Source organism: Pangasianodon hypophthalmus, chromosome 4 (assembly GCF_027358585.1).
Source record: "Pangasianodon hypophthalmus isolate fPanHyp1 chromosome 4, fPanHyp1.pri, whole genome shotgun sequence".
In the NCBI taxonomy this organism is placed as follows: Eukaryota; Metazoa; Chordata; class Actinopteri; order Siluriformes; family Pangasiidae; genus Pangasianodon; species Pangasianodon hypophthalmus.
This window is the reverse complement of record NC_069713.1, coordinates 10,102,912-10,118,362: the sequence shown is the minus strand read 5'-3', so window position 1 is coordinate 10,118,362 and position 15,451 is coordinate 10,102,912. Positions and strand designations below refer to the sequence as shown.

Sequence of the window (15,451 nt, the reverse complement as noted above, 5' to 3'; positions counted from 1 at the left end):
TGTCTATCTGCGTATCCAGGTTTACATTTTTAACGTTTTTTCCTTTTTTCCCCACCAGGCTTCAAGCTGAACAACCATATATTCCAGCTGATTATTCTGCGCTACACAGAGCAGGACCTGAGCGTCGACTTTGACAATTTTGTCACCTGTCTAGTGCGCCTGGAGACCATGTTCAGTGAGTGACCAGTGACACTCGATTAGATTTTATCCTTAAAGTTCTGTATTCAGTGTCATTAGACTCTAGGACTGCAAAACCTAACATCAGGGTAACTTTCTTATTCTACCGTTTTGTTTCTACAGAGACATTTTACACTTTAGACACTGATTCTGATGGACTCATCTCCCTAAACTTCAACCAGGTTTGATCCTCAGCTTTCTCCTAAACACATACCTGACTGTAGCGTATTATGTAAAGAATAAAGCATAATGGGTTTCCTATAACAGCAGTGTTTTATTTCTCTTATAGCACAGCAATTTGTCAACAAATTAATATTTTATTAATTAGAGAATAACATCATACTTGTCTTAACAAACTCAAAACAAATTATTTCCTGTTATTGTTTACATTATAGCAGCTATAAACAGTCATTCCTTCACCAGCCTTTAGTTTCATGTTTTATGTTCCAGAAATGCTAAACTGCAAGGTGTGAAAATATTTTTTCAATTGCAATGTCAGTATTTTGACTTAGTAAGTCATTATTTGAAGTCAAAAATAATAACTTAGTAAGTCAAAATAATGAGATACTAAGTCAAAATAACTACTTGGTAAATAAAAATAATGACTTTTTAAGTCAAAATAATGAGATATTAAGTCAAAATAACTACTTAGTAAGTAAAAATAATATGATAAGAAGTCAAAATAACTACTTAGAAAGTGAAGAATAATGAGATACTAAGTCAGAATAGCGACTTACTAAGTCAAAATAGCGAATTATTCAAAATAATGAGATACTAAGTCAACTGTTGCATTTGCCTTGCAGCTAGAACTACTTTTAGAGCTGCTGTTATAGAAGATAAATCAATAACTTCTGACAAATCCGAATCAAGAATTCAGCAGTGCTGTGGTATAGTACGTATAATACTACTGTACGATTATATATATGACTAATCATTTTCCTTTTCCTCTTTTTCAGTGGCTATCTTTGACCATGTTTGCATAAACAGACGGACATCTGGATGCCTGTCTGCTTGCACTGAGACCATCATCTCCCTCTGTCTGGTCCACAAGTGCCTTCATCATATTGTTTATTACTATTCCTCAAGGTGATGGTATTCAATCAGTATTTTAGTCCCGCCTCTCTCTTTTTAAAGGTGTACTGGTTTAAGGAGTGGTTAAAGGGTTTAAGTTGTACTGAGTCATATAAAAAAGCCAGTCCCTGTTCTGTGTCATTTATGCGTAAGTCAAAACAGTAAGCCACAATCTGAGAAGAACACAATATATGTAATTTCATCAATCTCGGCCTTAAAAAGTGCCAGACAGTGTAGTGTTTACAACCTCTCTGACCAGCCGCGTGCCAGCAATCATACTTTTCCTGCCAACGGATAGGACTCTGAACCTTACTTTGTTGCCATATATGTCTCTTTTTACTTCCTGTGCCAAATGGATCAGTTCCTCTCAATCCTAATGTATCAGTCAATTCCAGTTCAGATTGTTCCACAATGTATATGAGGAATCTTAAAGGATTTCACTGACGCTTGATATTAAGGTTTCTGTAATTTTCATTAATTTAACATGAACAAACCAAAGCATCAGCATTAATACACCATAAATAACATCAACAAAGTAACTAACACATGTATTAATTGATGTTTTTAAAGGAATAAACCAAATAATCACTTGTATTAATCAATATTCATACCATCACTGAGTAAAATTAATTCCACGGTGAATGACATAAACAGCACCTTCATGAACAGGTTTTCAGAACTGAGGTTGAAAAGCAAGGTCCAATACTTATACCTGGAGACCTGCATTCAGGACATTTCCAACATTAAGGAACATGGTGTAAATTAAAGTTTGCTAATGTTTATTCAAATTGTGATTTGAATAAACATTACTCAGTGCAAGTTTATTTAGTTAAGTTACTTTGTTAACATTACTTATGGTTTATTATTACTGACGTTAATGGTTGGTTCATGTTAACTAATGCAGTAAGTAAAGTTACTTAAGGGAGCGTTAATATAAAGTGATAAAGTGAAAGGATTTTTCTATATTTTATTTTGGATGTGTGTAAAGTGTGTGTATGTGTGTACAGGCTGTTGAAAACACAGTCTGGATATATAACTCTTGATTTACATAAATAAAAAAAGGTTAGATGTTTGTGTAGTTTTAGGCCACGTAGCACAAAACCTTTTTTATTGGCCAGGAATGTGTTATAATAATAATAATAATAATAATAATGATGATGATGATGACAAATCAGGAATCAATCCCATACCAGAAAACTGCAGAATACAAATGCACTTGTTGGAGAAGCAAACACATTGCAGTAGATTGAAAGTGCCTGTTACTACAGTACGTATTGTTTAATTTCTGCAGGGAACAACGAGCAAAGTACTTCTGATAAGAGAGGCAGTTATTCCAGACAGTTCCAGCTGTCAGTCTGATCGAATGTTCAGGCAAAAAACACTTGGCAAAGGTGATATGACTGCATCTTTAAATGTGGATCCAGAGATAAAAAAAATATGAAGAAATAAATGGATGAATTCATATTTCAATGCCAAATCTATGACATTATAAAAGCCATGCTGTTATTTTTGTTGTGTTAATGCTGGTGCCTGTATTGTGTTCTTTGTGCTCTGGTCAAAAGGCACATACTGAGTTTTACATATTCAAAGATGTCTGTTTTCAATAAATACATTTTTAAATTACAATTCTTGTGTCAGTTTATGGTTAGCATGGAAATACTGGAGTTATGGATGGATGGATTGCTTGGATTTAATGGATGGATTGATTGGGCTTGATGGATGATTGGAATGGATAAATAGTTTGGAATTGATGCATTGGGATGGATGGATGGATGGATTGATGGATAGTTTGAATTTGATGGACAGATGGATTTGATGGATTGGATTTGGTGGATGATTGGATTGGATAGATGCGTGGATCAGGATGGTTGGATTCGATTTGATGGATGAATGGGCTTTAGGACTGCATTTGCCATGAACAGTTCTGCACTTTACTCCAAAAAGTCTCCATCAGTGAACAGTTGATAACTTCAACAAAATAGACTTCATGTTAAAACTGTAATGAATTTCCTGGTTACACAATTGCACTTTTTGACCATATAGCACACAGTTATAGTAGGGAATTATTTATAATCGCACTATTCAGTATCATCCAGATGAGGATGGGTTCCCTTTTGAGTCTGGTTCCTCTCAAGGTTTCTTCCTTATATTGTCTCAGTGAGTTTTTCCTCACGACCATCACTTCTGGCTTGGTCATTAGGGATACATTTATAAATGTAAAATTTATATCTTGAATTTATATATTTCTGTAAAGCTGCCTTGTGACATTGTCCATTATTAAGTTATGAGTTTGAAGGATAGATGGATTGGATCTAGTAGATGATTGGATTCGATGGATGGATGGATGGATGGATGGATAGATTGGATAGATGAATAGATTGGATTTGATGGATGGATAGATTTGATGGATGGATAGATGGATGGATAGATGGATGAATTGGCTTTGACAGATGGATGGAAAGCAGTACATACTTGAGTGTGTATGTGGCATCACTTATAGACATATCAACAAGAGTAAATAAGTAAAATGGTAAATAAGCGAGTATTTTAGTCATCGCTTTCCTCTCCAGCGCGACTTATAGATGTGGCTCAGTGACAACGCCTGCCTTCTGAACGAGTTGATCATCGTATGTAGCCCACCACAGCACGTGTCTTACTTCACTTTACTTCAGTTACTTTACTGATGCCTGAGTGGAAGTTTACATGCTGGCAAATTGTAAATGTAAAGTGCATTTTAATCCCTAATAAGCAAGCCAGAGGAAACGGTGGTAAGGAAAACATTCTTGAGAAGACTTGAGGAAGAAACCTTAACAGGAACCAGACTCGAATGGAAACCCGTAATCTTCTGGGCGACGCCAGATAGTGGGATCATCAATTACATTTCTATAATTATATAGTATATACATCTTTATGATCACAGCAGAAGTTTTTAGGTTTATGGAGTGACAGAACAGGCAACTCCATGCTTATTAGAGCTCCACAAGACCCATACTCATAGAATTACTAAGGTGTGTGTAGGACTTTTATTTTGAAATGTAACAGAATAACGTTTTGTGTCACGCTTCTCTTCTCGAATTCAGCAGCAGATTGATGGCGCCTGAAAACAAGGCTACTGTAAAGCAGCGGGTAATATTGCCATGGTAACAGCAACGTCTCTGATAGGTGGAACTCCAATATTAAAAATAATGTAACTAGTTACAGAGGAAATAAAGCTGTTTTTCTCTTTAAACGCGGGAATCCGTGTATTAGAAGAACTGAGCAGCCTATAATCTCGGGTTTTTTTGTTAGAAGGCAGCTCTTGGTCGTAAATAATAATAATAATTTTAAAAAAAAGCGGCGTTATTTATTACAGCATGCAGTCCCTTTCTCACGAGCTGCAGAGTTTCTCTAGAGCGCGCCTCAAGAAACGGAGCACGCGCATCACTACGGCTACCGGGAAGGTCCTTGTGGAAACGCGAAGCGGCGATGGTGGTTATGTAACAGAAGCTGCAGAGGAGAGCGCCACCTGCGGGTTTGTCCAAGATCTGAGTTTGGACCTTCAAGTGGGCGTCATTACACCCTTTCTCCTTCTCTGTAAGACAGACACTGGTATTAAAACCACACAGTATTTCCTAATGGCCATAACCTGAATTAAATGCAGTGGTTTTGTGAATTGTTTAGTAAATAAGGTTAATGTTTTCCTTCACAGCTTCACAAGATGCCGCCAGTGACGCTGAGACTTTGAGAAAATTCAAGGTTGAGAAGTATTATTATTATTATTATTATTATTATTATTATTATTATTAAATCACTGCAGGGTTGAGAAACAGTCCACCATGTGGAGCTTTAGTCTGTATCTGTACACGTACAGAGTGCTATGGGGATTAGTGACGCTTTAGATCAGGGTGTCCAGTCTTACCCGGAAAGAGCCGGTGTGGGCGCAGGTTTTCATTCCAACCAAGCACGAGCCACACCTGATTCCACCTGTTTAATCAGCTGATCTTAGCTTTCAATAGACTCAGGTGTGGCTTCTGCTTGGTTGGAATGAAAACCTGCACCCACACAGGCTCTTTCCGGATAAAACTGCACACCCCTGCTTTAGACAAAAGCATCCCCCAAATGGATAAATGTATTTTTTTAAAGTAATTTCTGCCATAGAACAAAAATGACATGAAAATGAAACACGGTAAATGAGACATTGTGCATTGATGTCCAGCAATGGAGGATTCTTATTTACCTGAGTTAGATAAAGGTACTTTATTTCATGAATCCTGGTTGCAGGTAACTCATGTGTTGAATGTTGCCTGTGGAGTGGAGAATGCCTTCCCTGAGCGCTTTATCTATAAAACTGTTCCTATGATGGATCTGCCAGAGACAGAGCTCACCTCCTACCTCCCACAGTGCTTTGAGTTCATCGACGAGGCCAGAAAACAGGTGTGTGGCTGGATTAATGCACTTCTCCTCATGTCTTTTAAATGTAATTTTAAATAATTAGTATATATAAAAGAGCTGAACACTTAGCTATTGGGATTAGTAAATATAAAAAGGCTAAATGCTTATCTTAGTTAGGGAATTTAGTAAATAGAAAAGAGCTAGTTGTTGATCTTACTTATGGGGATTCGTATATATTAAAGATCTAAACATACATTAGTGATGGGGATTAGTAAATATGAAAGAGCAGAACACTTAGCTATAGGGATAAGTAAATATAATCAAGGTAACTCTTATCTTACCTGTGAGGATTAGTAAATATAAAACAGCTAAACACTTATCTTAGCTATTGGGTATATAGTAAATATAAAAAACCCAAAATGATTATTTTAGGTAGTGGGATTAGTAAATATTTAAAAACACTAAATGCTTATCTTAGCTATTGGGATTAGTAAATATAGAAAAGCTAAATGCTTATCTTAGTTATGGAATTTAGTAAATAGAAAAGAGCTAGTTGTTGATCTTACTTATGGGGATTAGTATATATTAAAGATCTAAACATACATTAGCTATGGGGATTAGTAAATATAAAAGTTAAAAACACACATTAACTATGGAGATTAGTAAATATAAATGAGCTAAATGCCAATGGCAGCTATGGGGTTTAGTGAATATAAAGATCTAAACACAATAGCACTGAGGATTAATAATTATAAAGGAGCTGAACACTTATACTGGCTATAGAGATTAGTGAATATAAAATAGCTAAACACTTATCCGTAGAGTTAGCTATGGGGATTGGCTATTACTAAGGTCAAGATTTATCTATGCTATAGTAGAGGAGTGTTTTAGAGATTTATGCATGGCATAACAGCATGTACTATATGTACACACACACACTGGATGATTTCTAGTTTCTTCTCTCTGTTTCAGGATGGAGTTGTGTTGCTCCACTGTAATGCGGGCGTGTCCCGCTCTGCCTCTGTTGCCATCGCTTATCTAATGGCGAAGGAGAAGATACCGTTTGAGGACGCCTTTAACCGAGTCAGATCAGCTCGACCTTCAATACGGCCAAATGCTGGCTTCCTCGTTCAGCTGAAGGAGTATCACCCATGATTCACATCACTTACTGACTTTGCAGCTCATCATGCACTTTGGATATTTCAAATTCAACACTCATATTTAAAACTCAAATTTCTATAAACTGCAGCAAGCCAAAACTACATGGTCAAGGGAACTGTGGAACTGCTGGTTGCATTTTTTTTTTTAATAACAGTTATGGTTTAAGATATAGATTTTACATATAAAATAACTCAACAACTTAATGCAAAGATTTAAGTTTTAGTCATTTTTGAAACCAAAAGCAGACTTTATGTTCCATCATTCTTTAATTACTGTAATAAGGACTCAAGACAACAACATTTACTTGGATGTGGGAAAAATAAAAGTGATCATGATGAATACTTTGCTTAGAGCAAATTTGTGAAACAATGAAATGATGTGAAACTGACAGAAAAACAATAGACATTTTGAGAACACTGAAGTATTACATTAAACATTTAACAAATACACTATTCTGAAGTTAAAAGCAGTACACTGCAGTACACAGTACACTTCATAGAGCTTAAATAAATGTTTGTCCTGAAGATGGGAAAGAAAGTTTCACAGACACTTGGAAGGAAACAGAAAAAAAATCCTTCTTTGAGATGGAAAGTCACAAAATGCACCTTCCTACAAAAGTTTCATGTAAGATACAGCACTATAGGTAAGTGCAAGTGGTCATACATGGGAGAAAGGCAAAAAAAAAAGTTACTTCTGCAATAAGGCATTTTGTAAAAGCAGCCACCTTTATATTTATTATAGAAATGTTGTCCTACCTGCGGGAACCAATTAATACTGGCTTTAATGACTTATCCTGCTTGATACTTAAAGGCTAGTTACATAAACCACAGGTCTGTGTAATGCAAAACACACAACAAACATGACTGAAGCATATAGTAATAAATATACAACTTTAATAATGTTAGAAAAAGGGACACACAATGAACAATCTATACATCTACTGTACAGCATAGGGCTTTCATAAAACAATCAACAATTTACTAAGAATTTAAATAATTAGGACATATACATAATTATGAATGGTTTAAGACACGTTTCCATACATCTAGAGTCTGACAGTTTGTGTTTACTACTATAAAGGAATGTACATGACCAGAGGATCTCACTAATAAATATGAATGATATCTGTGCACTTCAGGAAGGAAAAAAAAAAAACAAAAACAAACAAACCAGGAAACACACAGAACATTGCACCTAAGGATAGAAGCACACAACCATGCAGCAAAGCACTAAACACGAGTATGATGGCTCAGTTCGGACAAGCTGAATGTTTCACTGTACTGAAATTGACCATATGTTCAAAATCAACTTTGCTTTTCAGTGATGAGAAAATCAAGTTTTGTTTAGGACTAGTTATTGTGCCCAATGCGAGTGACCATGGTGGACACCAGCCTCTCCAGCTGCTCGGCCCTCTGTTTGCCTGTCTCAAGAACTTCCTCATGGTTGGCTTTCTCCTCGCTGTCGTAGTCCATCACAGCCTGATTGGTTATCAGAGACAGAGCGAAGACGCGCATTCCACAGTGACGCGCCACGATCACTTCGTGAACCGTGCTCATTCCTGAGGAGAAGAAAGAAAGAAAGTTTATATACATTCATTCATCTAGGATTTCTAAAGCAGGCCCAGTTACAATATTTTATAATATCTGGAGTGTTGGATTATGATCAAATCCTTCTGGAGAAGTTAATGGTGAGTGTCCAGACTGGTCAAAATACTGTACAGATATTCTCACTTGCAAGATTCTTTTATGAAATGGGAAGCTGAAAAGTGAGTTAATAACAAGCATGTGACACCCAAATGTTATTACATCATAAAATGTAAGAGCAAAACATGTCCAATGCGTTTGTTTGTAAGTTAACACCATGCCAGCTACCATGGCTATTTTCATGGTGAGAAACAGGTAATTGTAGCAAATTACAAAAGTTTTTTAAAGTTTATCTTCGTTAAAATGAAATCTGGCCTCACATCATTAAAAATCTTTTCATATGCATCAAACAAATAAAAAAAGAAAAAAAAAAAAAAAAAAAAAAGGGATGAGTCCTAGAGGAATTGAAACCATCACAGTCCATTAAAATATGCCTTAAAGATCCTGGACTTTGGCATAACAGGCATAAATGAGGATCTTCACCTATTAACAGAAACTCGAGTGAGTCTGGAGTGCCCTATTTGGCAACGGGTGTAGATGACATAGTCCATGTTCCAATATGCAAACAGAGATGCTAGTTTACCAGGGAAACAGATCTTCCTAATTAGCATATTCCTAGGATCTGGATTTCTTAAGGGCTCAAAAGTAGGTGCTTCTGTGCTCTTTTCAAATAACTTGATGGAACAGCCAGATCAAGCAACACATCATTTAATGCTGAAACATTATGGCCTTCCACACAAATGTTAAGAGGCTTTGTAGGTCTTTATAGGATTAGAACTCTGATGCTGTGTGCCTGATTCAACACAATTTGATGTGGGAAAAGCTTCCAACTGCACTGCAGTTACAGCAGGATACTCACCAACAGCATCAGCTCCCAGTTTGTGCAGCATGCGACACTCAGCGATGGTCTCGAATGAGGGTCCGCCGAGCACACAGTAGACGCCCTCCCTGAGGAAATCACCGTAACCCAACTCAATGCCCACGTCCATGGCCAGCTGCTGCAGCTCGCGGTCATACGCGTCAGACATGCAGGGAAAACGCACACCAAACCTGGAGAACACACTCTCTAGTTATTACTGAACTCTTATCTTACATGTCTACTTTAGACATAAACTATGATCAGTAATATGCAGAGCCTCATAAGGCAGATTTTCTTGTTTTTCTATTATTTTAATAGATGTGAAGGTTTTTTTTTCCCCAATTAGAGTATTACGTTATTATTTAAAAGGAGAAGCACTGAGTGGGCATACAAAATGAAAGCTTTATGAAATGTCTCCAAAAAAAAAAAAAAAAGAAAAAATTTGCTCACATTGTAGCTGTTAATTTAATAATGAAATTATGAGACCTTGATCAAAATCTTCATTTTCTCTCTGTCTCTCTCTCTCTGTCTCTCTGTCTCTCTCTCTCTCTGTCTCTCTCTCTCTCTCTGTCTCTGTCTCTCTCTCTCTCTGTCTCTCTCTCTCTCTGTCTCTCTCTCTCTCTGTCTCTCTCTCTCTCTGTCTCTCTCTCTCTCTGTCTCTCTCTCTCTCTGTCTCTCTCTCACACACACACACACACACACACACACACACACACACACACACACACCTTTCGTCATTAGGTCCTATCAGCGGATTGTTGCCGGCGAATCCAGGCATGTTCAGATGGTCTTTGATGATCATGATGTCTCCCACCTTGAAGTCCTGATTGAGGCCTCCTGCAGCATTGGTAAGGATCACAGTCTCTACACCGAGCAGCTTAAATATCCGCATGGGCAGAGTGATCTAGGACAGTAAAACCTGACAATTATTACACTGTGCAGACAAGAAGACTTTATGGACGTGACGCAGAACCGTACCACAGCACCAACACATCTACACATCAGAGTAAACACTCAACTGTGGACAGGCCAAGAGCTACTGAATTTCACTCAAGAACTCCTTATAATGCACATTTATTTTTGGCTTTGATTTTAATGTTATTGTGCTTTCCATGATCTTCAGAAACAACTATTTGTGATTCTTCTATAGTGGCCATAATGAAGGTCAAGAAATGTAAATCCATCCATTTTTATGATTAAATCATTTTATTGTAATTCATTCAGGTTAGGAGGTTGGTCAGTATGTGATGCTACTAGGCATTTCCAATTTGTATATTCATGTAATCTCAATTTTTTTCAATGACAGTAAAAGTGTAGGGACTTCTGGGTCATTTTCTGTTGTCTAAAGACATTTTTGTGGCACAGCAACTGGAAAACATTTAGCAAAAAGTTGTGACATTACAGTGCTACTGTCCAAAACAAATTACAAACGACATGCAACTAGTAGAAGTTAAATGATATAAATGTCCTAGAAGACCTTGCCAAGGGCAAAATAAAAAAGTTTGCAAAGCACAATTCAGTTAGTGTTCTGCATAAAATTCCCCATAAAGTATAGCCACACAGCCTGAGAAAACTTAGAAAAGACAGGATTTGATGAATTCTATGTGATCTTTGATCTTTTATGGCTACGAAAAAAAAAACCCAGAATAATAGAATATTATGGGATGTTTGTACCTTTTGGATGGGGTATCCCTCATAGAGATGGAAGCGGCCTTGCATGCAGACACATGGCCTTCCCTTCAGAGTCCCAAACACAAGCCGTCCAGCGTGTCCATGCACTGGTTAAAACGGAAGATGAAATGAGCGTCAGCATGGATGAATGCTGTAGTCATGATTAAGGTGTGATTCGGTGCTGCAGGTTCTCTCAGGTAGATGAGCGAGGCCAAAACACACCATGTGTTCAAGAACATCTTTACATGGTGTAACTTATTAGAAGGCTTGTTTTTGTCAAATAATCTGCCAGGGCATGCCAACACACACACACTTCTCTCATGCATCCCATAAACCAAGCACAATATAAACAAGGGGAAGTTATTTTGTACATTCCCATGGGACAAGGCCATCAAAGCTGCATAAACAGCTGTTCGAGTGTAAAACGTTAAGCAGACTACAGAACTTACGAGTGTGTACATGCACATAAACTAACCTGTACTCTGGGGGAAGTTGGGAATGTCTCTGTAGTTGAAGACCACTTGATCTTTCAGCATGTCTGCCAATCCACCCAGACCGGAGCCACAGACGATGCCCACCAGTGGGCGCACTGCAGTCTGAGCCAACAGCCAGTCAGCTGTAGCCCTGCAATCCTCATAGCTGTACCTGTACACACAAAAAACATACACACACAGTTAACATGTGACTTATTGTGTGATCAGAATGACTCATCGTGCATGTGTGCACCAACGACGAGCCTTTCTCTGCCTCACACACACACACACACACACACACACTCACTCACTCTCACTCACATGTGTACATGGGCTGCGCTCTCACATTCCACAAGCCACAACCGAGTCATGAAAGGTCAAGAACCAGAAAAGTCATACAGAAACCTGACTGCCTACACACACTCCCACACAAACCTTAGCTAGCTGTGACAGCAGCTTTAAAAGAAACCAATTATTACTTCAATTCAATTCAATTTTATTTGTATAGCGCTTTTAACAATGGACATTGTCACAAAGCAGCTTTACAGAAATAAATGGATTCACAAAAATATATTGTAAATATTTGAATTTATCACTGAATTTATCCCTATGCTATTACTTGAATAGAAATTCTGCATCTCATCACACAAATAACACTGCAATGTGAACTTCACCTGCACTTCACCCTAAGCAAAAAGAGGATCAGAGCCTCATGCAGCCATTCTGACATCTGATCCAGACTTTCTCAGTTATTTAGGGCGAGGATCTCCCCTTGCTGGGTGACTAAAATAACTCCTCTATGGCCTTAATAGACATGTGGCAGTAGTACAGTAGCCTTTTTAAATGGATGATATAATACCCCCTGACATCTGGACTATAGTGTGTTGTGCATTTTAAAGTTGTCTTTGCAGCTAACAGCTACTATAGGGAGTCATCATATGAAGCAGTTTGTCACTGCAATTAGATGCAGTGTCTCAACCAGTCAAACAGTACAATCAAAGGGGTGTGTGTGTGTGTGAGCAATGTAAAAAGTAATAGGATATCATGACAGTTGTTGAAAATGAATGAATGAAAATGGATTAGTAAAGGAAATTGTAAGTACTGACTTAAGGTGCATGAGTGTGTGAATATGAGTGCGTGAATATATTTGTATTTGTGTGTGTGTGTGTGTAATATTAATATATATATATATATATACACGGTGCCCTGTGACGGACTGTTGTCCCGTCCAGGGCATGTCCCAGCCTCATGCACAGTGTTACCGGGATAGGCTCTGGATCCCTGATAACTCTGACCAGGATAACTCGGTTACTTAAGATAATACACAAAAGGATTATTATTTGAGCAGCATCATCTTCTGTCAAGGCTGCTACTGTTATTTATTTATGATAGTCATAAGCCTAACTGAGTGATCATTTGTAGAAATGTAAACTTGAATCTAATATGCATTCTTAAGAGTTTTACATATATACACACACACACACACACACACACACACACATACATACATATACATATATAAAATGTATATATACATACATATATATATATTTTATACATATTTTATTGGACTGCAAAAAGTGGACATATGACTGAAAGTGGACAAGCATGAGTGACCCACGCGGGCACGCGCGTGCGCGCGCACACATCCAGTGGTCCTACACGCTGAATAAAGGCGGACAGACTGGATTACAGTATAGCCTCAGTAAATAAAAACATTTAAATATGTCTGTAAAACCATCAGCGTGTCTCAGCACAGGAAAATGATCTGCGAGGGGTTTCTTACCCAGTGTGACTCTCAGGAAACATGACTTTAAAATCGGTCCCAGAAGAAAGTAGCGGATTTGTAAGCCAGGACTATGACTCCAACTCCTAATGTAAACCAAACAACCCTATATAAAAAGAATAAAACTAAAAACTCAAAGCAAAACGTTAAACAAGCCGAGACAGAAGTTAAAACACCCAATTATGTTTAATGTCAGCGTTTAAAATCCTAATTAGGACGCCTTACTGCCGGTTTATTTATAGAGAAGCATCACTGACGCCCCGCCCACAATATGACGACATTCACTCGCGACTTCCACACCTCCTGACGTCAGCAGTGTACTTAAATTTTTATTTATTTATTTATTTAAATATTGAGAAATTGAGCACCATGCGAATTGTAGAAACAAGAGAACATATAACCAAGCATGACAGGGAATACTAAGCACTTTTTGTTAGATAAAATCTAAAAAAAATCAATATTTTTAAATTAATTTCAGCAAACACATTGGCTGCCCATGGGATTCCTATTTAACAAACACAAAAACCTTGTTCTTTTAATAGTAACTGTTCTATGTGGTCTCAATAAGCATTTTAGCTGAGAATAAATCATGAGGCTGCATTTACAATAGGTTTACAGAGAACATATAACCAAGCATGACTGGGGTAGATATATTACATTATAGAAAAAGGTCGTACATATCAAACAGTTAGTTTGTACAGCTTTCAGGTTTTCACTTTTAGATATTGCTTCCAAATACATTTTAATGTCAATTTTAAATTGTTCAAAAATAGGCACTTTGTCATTAACCTTATGAATATAGTAACGAGCAATTATAATAATGAAGTCAAATATAAACAATGTACTTAAATCATGTAGCCTTATGTTTGTCTCTACACTGACTTCAAATGTTTAACTCATCACAAGTCATAAACCACACCACACCACGTAAAAGACCAACTGTAATCTCTTCTGAAGACTTTCTTAGTGTACCCCACCGGGACAAAGATTATTTTTAGCTAAATGTAGACATATATACCTTCCAATCAAAATCAAGAGGAGGTAAATAACAAAGCACACGTACTTTGTTATTGTACTTAAGTTTGGTTTTTAAGTGTGAAGTGCACTTCACTTGGGTGTTTCTTTCACCTTCACTTTCACTTTTACTTCTTTCTCTCCAAACTGCTCACTACATTTTCAAACATTACTACATCTCTCTTTAACTGTATGTTTGTAAAGTCATAAGGTGATGTTTTAGCATCAGACAGATTAATGTAACAAATCTGAACGTTATAAAATGTGACATAAAGAATGAGACCTAATATCTTTCATTGTAATGTATCTTCTGCTATGTATGCTTTGTATTTATTAGCATTTGACTAGTTTGTATCATTATTGAGTTATTATCATCACAGAAGTTCTAATGGTTTCTACTACAAATACCGGTACAATCCATCAGCTAACCATTAAAACCACTACCATTATTGGTCCTTAATGGTATCCACTGGACATAACATGCCACCAATAGAAGGCAACAGATTACCAGTAGAGACCCACAGGGACCATTACAGTTTCCATTAAAACCAATACAATTCCCATTATAACCATTAAACCCATTACAAATTCTATGAGGGTTTCTATGGCTTTTTCAGCAGAAGATGTTTGCCAAAAGTTTATTTTGAGTGGCTATGTAGGCCCTCCCTATACAACTTTGTGCCAAAGTATGGCCAACACTGGCAATGGTGGACTTTCTTGCCAACCTTGCCCACATAGGGCTAACATTAAAATTTTTAAAGGTTGCTGAAAATCTGTTGGCTGTGGTGGCCCAACGTTGGGTCAGTGTTGGCACCCAGCTCTGGTCCAGTGTCAGCACCCAGCTCTGGTCCAGTGTCAGCTTGCTACTTGGGTAGGAATAAAGTGGTTGTTATCCAGCCTAATGTTTTTGTATGTTCCTTGGTGAAAAAGGCATTAATCTACCATCAGTAACTAAAACCAGTCTGTGATTTGAGGCAGACGGTTTTGCTTTTATGAATCTGTACTTTTACTTTCATACTTTTAAGAGTTTAAGAGTTTATAAAGTTTTTCTACATTAACTTGGGGGAAGAAATTAAAGCTGTACTTTAACTTTTACTAGAGGATTTATTTTAGCAAATTCAGTACTTTTACAACATCATTTTACCATCTCTGTCACTTCTGTTTTCCAGAGCAATTTTTGTTCTCTTGGCTCTCTTATTTAGAATGATCCACCCCTTCCCCAACT

The 15,451-nt window shown here is 37.2% G+C and overlaps 3 protein-coding genes across 5 annotated transcripts in view; 2 read left to right on the top strand and 1 right to left on the bottom strand.

The window, feature by feature from the left end:
* Positions 1 to 2,874, top strand: part of capn1 (calpain 1) — a 92,785-nt gene extending 89,911 nt beyond the window's left edge. For both annotated transcript variants that reach the window (XM_053233091.1, XM_053233090.1), the window contains exons 20-22: positions 59 to 175; positions 301 to 359; positions 1,134 to 2,874. In XM_053233091.1, coding sequence (XP_053089066.1) covers positions 59 to 175; positions 301 to 359; positions 1,134 to 1,160 — 203 coding nt within the window. In that variant the 3' untranslated portion in view covers positions 1,161 to 2,874. The remainder of the gene's footprint in view (positions 1 to 58; positions 176 to 300; positions 360 to 1,133) is intronic.
* Positions 2,875 to 3,673: 799 nt separating this feature from the next.
* Positions 3,674 to 7,158, top strand: dusp19b (dual specificity phosphatase 19b). Of its 2 annotated transcripts, none has more exons than XM_026937205.3 (4): positions 3,674 to 4,836; positions 4,937 to 4,983; positions 5,509 to 5,661; positions 6,592 to 7,158. In XM_026937205.3, exons 1-4 carry the CDS (start codon positions 4,602 to 4,604, stop codon positions 6,772 to 6,774), a joined length of 618 nt encoding a protein of 205 aa, XP_026793006.1. In that variant the 5' UTR covers positions 3,674 to 4,601; the 3' UTR covers positions 6,775 to 7,158. The 2 variants fall into 2 exon arrangements, with proteins under 2 accessions (XP_026793006.1, XP_026793007.1); XM_026937206.3 differs by having other exon boundaries at positions 3,681 to 4,821.
* A 493-nt stretch (positions 7,159 to 7,651) lies between these two features.
* On the bottom strand, positions 7,652 to 13,435 carry pnp5a (purine nucleoside phosphorylase 5a). The gene is made up of 6 exons (XM_026937204.3): positions 13,213 to 13,435; positions 11,429 to 11,598; positions 10,957 to 11,060; positions 10,011 to 10,186; positions 9,283 to 9,473; positions 7,652 to 8,338 (listed from the first exon to the last, which is right to left on the bottom strand). Exons 1-6 carry the CDS (start codon positions 13,233 to 13,235, stop codon positions 8,130 to 8,132), a joined length of 873 nt encoding a protein of 290 aa, XP_026793005.1. The 5' UTR covers positions 13,236 to 13,435; the 3' UTR covers positions 7,652 to 8,129.
* Positions 13,436 to 15,451: the final 2,016 nt, after the last annotated feature.